The sequence below is a fragment of the Trichechus manatus genome, unplaced genomic scaffold (assembly GCF_000243295.1).
Source record: "Trichechus manatus latirostris isolate Lorelei unplaced genomic scaffold, TriManLat1.0 scaffold00075, whole genome shotgun sequence".
Taxonomy (NCBI): domain Eukaryota; kingdom Metazoa; phylum Chordata; class Mammalia; order Sirenia; family Trichechidae; genus Trichechus; species Trichechus manatus.
Genome location: NW_004444011.1, coordinates 11,814,211 through 11,820,655, shown reverse-complemented (window position 1 = coordinate 11,820,655; position 6,445 = coordinate 11,814,211). Strand labels below are relative to the sequence as shown.

Sequence of the window (6,445 nt, the reverse complement as noted above, 5' to 3'; positions counted from 1 at the left end):
ACCCTCAGTTTTCTGGCCCAGGTAATAGCCCCCAGCCTGCCCTACACCCAACTCCATCCAAGAAAGCATGGAGGCCCAACACTGTTTCGTTTCTTCCCTTCCCAGCAGGCCAGCCCTCCCTCTGCACTCTCACCGTCGCCCTGTCCTCCCCCTCATCCTCACCCTTATCCTACATGTGTCCTTTTTTCTCCTTCCTCTGTTTCTGCTCTTCTCAGAAGTTAGCTTACAAAGCAAAGTTGTAACTTTGAATTCCTGTTTTTCCAAACACCCTCATGTGACAGGATATCTCCTTATTGGAGGTTTCCCCTAAATTCAGGAGCCCTTTAAAAGTGAGCCCTTCCTCCACGTTTCTTTTCAGCAGGAGGGCTCTGAGAAGGGACCTGGTAGAGGGGGTCATCTGACACCCTCATTGTTTTCCTTTTTACCCCCTCCTGTCCATCAATGGAAGAAAAGGATAAACTCTTGGCCATGAGGCTGCTGGTGCTCCTGGTTTTCCTCTCTCAGGTTCCGGTGACTGTTCAGCTGTTGGGTAAGTCTGCTCTGACTTCTGCCTTCTGAGTTGTGCCTGTTGCCTATGGCAAACCTTCCTCTTCTGGGTTAGATGTAATGGATTCCTTTCAAGGGGAGGAGGTGGGGAGGAAAGCAAAACTCCCTGTACCACAAGCTCCCTAGCGAAACCCACTCTTTCTGCCTGGCTGCCAGGCATGGAGGCCGCAGGGCTGGAGGAGAGGTGCTGCCTGGCCCTGAGCCCCACAAACCCTGCATCCTCTTCCTGACTTCTTTCATAACATTGCCCTTCCCGTCTTTATCCTGGGAGAGTCTTCTGCTCTGTGGTTTGCACATTCTGGTTTTCAATTCACAATATTTCTACCTAACCTCCAACAAGTCTCTTCTGAGTGTTTTTGGCCAAAAAAAAGGGCAGCATTCTAGGTCTAAGGACAGGACCACAGAGCATCCCCAAAACGGGGATTCCGTGTGATATTCACAATTTTTTTTATTCACATCTTTTTTTTTCTGTGAGCCATTTTAATCATTCATCATTTTTATTGTTAGCAAGTTCATCCTTCACTGCATTCTAAATTATTCAGATTGTACCATAAGTAGACTTATTCCTGTCTTTTTGTGGAGACTGGTGGTTTACTCATTAGGGACAGATTCAGAGCTTTTCAAATTTTCAGAGATCTGATTGAGTCTTGTTCTATTTCTCCAGACTCAGCCTGCTTAAACTGCAGAATGAGAGTGCCTGTAAGAATTTTCACTGCTAGTTCTGTTTTGAGATTATATAAGAGGGATTTCCACCTTGAGTTTTTGGTCCCTAATTTTTCATTTCTATCAAATCAACATTTACTGAGTACAGTTTATGCTTATGGCACTGCTCTTTGCATTGCGGTAGTGGCAGGGAGAGAACTGGGAGGACAGTTAACTGAATCTCTACTGCCAGGAATGTACTAGGAGAAAGGATTTGATTGCAGAAAAAACCAAATCATAATAAGCAATAAGTAGTGTTAAGTAGAAGGTGTCTTGGAGATGAAAAATGTTAAGTGCTTGGCTGCTAACTGAAAGGTTGACAGAACCTGCACAGCAGCTCCTTGGGAGAAAAGCCTGGCAACCTGCAGCCCTGGTGGTGCAGTGGTTAAGAGCTCAGCTGCTAACCAAAACGTTGGCAGTTCAAATCCACCAGCTGCTCCTCGGAAACCCTATGAGGCAGTTCTACTCTGTCACATGGGGTCACTATGAGTTGAAACCGATTCGATTGCACCTAGCAACAACAGTGCTAGGTACTAAGTAGTAGTACCCATTGCCGTCGAGTCAATTCCGACTCATATCGACCCTGTAGGAGAGAGTAGAACTGCCCCATAGGGTTTCCAAGGAGTGGCTGGTGGATTTGAACTGCTGACCTTTTTGTTACCAGTTGAGCTCTTACCCACTGCGCCACCAGGGCTCCACTAAGTAGTAGCAGTGACTATAAAAACACAAGAACAGGCAATGTAATTTGCTCCTTGTTTCTGACTCGTACTAGCTGTGTGACCTTGGGCAAGTTACTTAAATTTCTTTGTGCTTTGGTTTCCTTGTTTATCAAATGGGGATAATAATATTACCTGCCACATCAGTTGTTGTGGTGATTCAATGAGTTACAATATGTGAAATGTTTGAAACAGAATATGGCCCAGAGTGGGTACTTCACAAGTGTTAGCTATGAAGAGCAGTGACTTAATTTTCTTTCTGTATTAGTGATTACTCCAAAGAAATCAGTATGTTAAGCACTTGAAGGAGACATTTCCCAAGAAACACACTGAGAAAAAAATACCTGGGGCCTGAGGTGATATTTTACCTTAGTGCTGGCTATAAGGCTTATCTCTCAGTTAGCGCCTGGTGTTAGAGGAGGAGTTGCTTAACCTGGAAGAGAGAAGACTGTGGCCGGGAGGGTGGCTTTAGGCATTATATCACCATCTTCATCTTGAAAGTCTGTCATGTGCAAGAGGATTAAGATGTTCTTTGTGGCCCTAAAGATTAAAACGAAGACCAGTGAAAATCCTAAGGTTTGTGTTCTTTAAAATAGAATAGGCTGCTTAGGAGTAGTGAGTTACCTGTCATGAAAGATATTGAGCAGAAGCCAGATGAATAATTCAAGGACTATTTACGAGATTCAGCGCTGTCCAATAGAAACACAATGTGAGGCACAAAGGCGAGCCACAGCATTTCATTTCAAAATTTTGAATAGGCACATTATAAAAAAAAAGTGAAGAGAAACAGGTGAAATTGATTTTATTAAGATATTTTATTTCACCCAATATATCCAATGTAGTATCATTTTAACACTTGATATAACATAAGAATCTTGGGGATATTTTTACGGCTGTTATTTTTTAATTAGATCTTCAAAATACAATGTGTAATACATGCTGAGAGTGCATCTCAACTCAGACTTAGCCTCATTTCAAGTGCACAATAGACACAAGTGGTGCATGGCTACCACAGAGCTGGACCACAGGGGCTACAGAGATAGCCTCTAATCTCTGTAAACTCACTCTCGAAAAGTGTTTCTTAATTTGCTTAGGCTTTTTTCCTCCTAGAGACAGCAGGATGTCTTACTCTGACTAATGTCTTCCTAGGGACAAATATTGGGAGAAGGTGGGAGGTGCTGAAGACCTGTTTATTTTGAGAATAAAAAGTGGGTTAAGAAGCCTCTCCTAGATTTTCTTTTTTTTCACTTCGGGTCTCTAATTCTTATTTTACCCTTTCCTGGACCCAAGCATGAACAGAGGTGTAAAACTAGATAAAAATAGAACACCTACTTGGTAGCTTAAATGATATACGAATTCTGAGGAACCCCCTCCCCCAGCTTCACACTGATTAAGAAAACTCACAGAAAGGTCTCCCTGCTTCTTGGTGTTTATTGTGTTTTACACCAGAACCCTTTCTTCTACCTCCCCAGAGTATCCCACATCATCAGCTCCATGAGCATCTTTAGGCTGATGCCAATGGATGGGTCCATCATACTTGGAGGCCTAAGCTCTACAGATGGAGTCTACACTTCCTCTTCCTCTTGCCCTTCTTTCTTTTTAGCAGAGAAAATTGCATTCAGTGCCAACATTTAGGCCTCGTGGGGATATGATTGTAGCTGGGATACAATGAGAGTTGGTCAGACACCGTTTGTTTTTTGAGAAGGACCTCAGCACAGAAGTTAGCCTTGGAAATGGAAGGGTTTGGCTCACAGGAAGTGGTGTGCGGGTAAATGTTTAACAAATAATTTTCAGAAATAAAAAAAGAAAACAACAGCACTGATTCGATTTGTCTGGTTTGCTAATTTCCATGGTGTAAATACTCTGCCATGGTTGATTTCAAACTACCAACGTGACTTCACTGGAGGTCGAATTGGAAAAAGATACTAACAATAGGCTCTCACTGGTCGATGCCAGAGTTCCAGAGTGGCTCACGTGGTTAATGCTTCGCTGCTAACCGAAAGGTTGATGGTTTGAGTCCACCCAGAGGTACTTCAAATCTACTTCCAAAGAATCAGGCACTGAAAACCCTATGGAGCACAGTTCTACTCTAATGCACATGGGGTTACCATGAATCTGAATCCACTTGATGGCAACTGGTTGGTTGGTGTTAGCTGGTTCCAGCACAGCGGGCCACCAGGCAACACCCAGCCTTCCTTTCTAGGTTCTCAGGATACAGCTAAAACAGAGGGCCAAGTGGCAAGAAAAAGCTTATTCAGAATAAAAATTAAAGGAATTCTTGCAGGTAGGAAAGAAATCTTAGTTGTAATTCATAGATTCCTGGGATATTAAACCATGAGTCAACTTGGAAATGACACACTTTTACTTTGACCTCATCATTTTATGGATAAGGCAATGCGAAATAATCTTGAGGGTCACTACATAGCAGTTAGCAGTAGACCTGGGACTTCACTGCGCAGTTTTCAGCTCTACATCGCCCATGAAGTTTCTTGCTTTAACACAGACCAAGGAAGCGTGACTTTGATCACCCCTGTTGGATGGTTGTGCCCTGGGAGCATCAAATTGTGGTCTGACACTGATAGGTCAAGTTATGCAATCCTGATACTCTTCCTCTTTCAGTTTCCTCATCTAAATACTAAGGAAAATAATCACTGACATGTAATCATCATAATGATGATTCTCATGATCACTTTTGAAAACTTTGATTCCATTATAAGCACATATCTTACATTAAATATTAATTCTTCGATAAATTTATTTTTCACAAAACTTTCTTTAGCGGGGAAAAAATACCAGCTTCTTTCCCTGTTTTTTGTACTCCATTTAACAGCTTGCCTGGGGTTTGTATTTGAAGTCTGTGCTAATATTTACGCCTTGGAACATACAGGTAGTTTAGATATTTGAGTGTTAAGAGTGATTTTTGGTTAATCTGCAAGTATTAGGCACAACTAACTGGATCAGAGACTTAGACCTCAAGGGCCCATAGCTTTGCATCAAACAGATGCTCTATAATGTGTGTTGAATTGAAAAGGCGAGGGGGGTAATGAATCAGGAGACAGTAGTGAAAATAGAATAACTAATTGCATGGACTTGACTCTGACTAATGGCAGCACCAAGTGCATCAGGGTAGAACTGTGCTCCATAGGATTTTCAGTGGATGATTTTTCAGAAGTAGATCACCAGGCCTTTCTTCTGAGGTACCTCTGGATGTACTTGCTCCTCCAATCTTTTGGTTAGCCCCTAAGTGTGTTAACTGTTTTCAGTGTCCAGGGACTCTGAAAGTAGAATAAGTCAGTGGAATTCTAAGCAGCTTTACACCTGACCACACGACGTACATAGTGAAGGTTAGGGTGTGTGCCTGCAGTAACAGCCATGCCTGGTTTCTGCTTCAGCTCACCTGAGGGACCTTGCACCCCTAGCTGTCACAGTGGCTCACAATGGCAATGATTCTCACTATGGAAAAGGGGACAAATTGGAATCTAAAGTCCCCCAGGTAATTCTGATTTGTGCGCCCTGCCCTGTGAATGTCTTCCCTACCTTCTGTTGGAGGATCACTCATCTATGTCACCAGGATAGAATCATGGACTAAACGCTTTGCACACAGAGGCTCACTTAATCCTCATAGCACTCTCTGATGTAGGCATGGTTATTCTCATTTTATAGATACGAAAACTGACCATCAGAACTGCTATTCAACTTGTTAACACTCACAGAGAGTAAAGGGCAGAACTATAGCAGCCATTTTAGAGAAAAGTTCCACCTCATTTTTTTTTATAACTGATTTGCCAATCCTAAATATATATTTTTTAACTTATGTTTACTAATAGAGCAAACTATTTGATCTATAGACTTAAATTCTGTATTTGGCTTATAGTTTTAGTTGATACACTTCTTTTTTTTCATAACTACTAGTTTAGATTGGATTTCAAAGTAAGATAGAAGTTGTGTGATGTAAGTTTATAAAGAAAATGTTCTACATTCTATCTTGGTGAGTAATGTCTCGGGTCTTAAAAGCCTTTGAGCAACCATCTGAGATACTTCATTGGTCTCACCCCTTTGGGAGCAAGGGAGAATGAAGAAAATAAGATACAAGGGAAAGATTAGTCCAAAGGAGTAATGGACCACAACTACCAGGGCCTCCACCAGACTGAGTCTGGTACAACTAGATGGTGCCCGGCTACCACCACTGACTGCTCTGACAGGGATCACAACAGAGGGTCCTAGACAGAGCTGGAGAAAAATGTAGAACAAATTCTAATTCGCAAAAAAAGAACAGACTTACTGGCCTGACAGAGACTGGAGAAACCCCAAGAGTATGGCTCCCCGACACCCTTTTAGCTCAATAATGAAGTCACTCCCAAGGTTCACCATTCAGCCAAAGATTAGACAGCCTCATAAAACAAAGTGAGACTAATGGGGCACAACAGTCCAGGAACAAGAACTAGAAGGCAGGAGGAGACAGGATAGCTGGTAATAGGGAA

General features: G+C 42.3%; 1 protein-coding gene across 1 annotated transcript in view; it reads left to right on the top strand.

Annotated features, from left to right (window-relative positions):
* The first annotated feature begins 368 nt into the window (after positions 1-368).
* Positions 369-6,445, top strand: part of MRC1 (mannose receptor C-type 1) — a 127,057-nt gene continuing 120,980 nt past the window's right edge. The window contains exon 1 of the mRNA XM_023735071.1: positions 369-529. Within this exon, the coding sequence (XP_023590839.1) occupies positions 442-529 (88 nt within the window). The 5' untranslated portion in view covers positions 369-441. The remainder of the gene's footprint in view (positions 530-6,445) is intronic.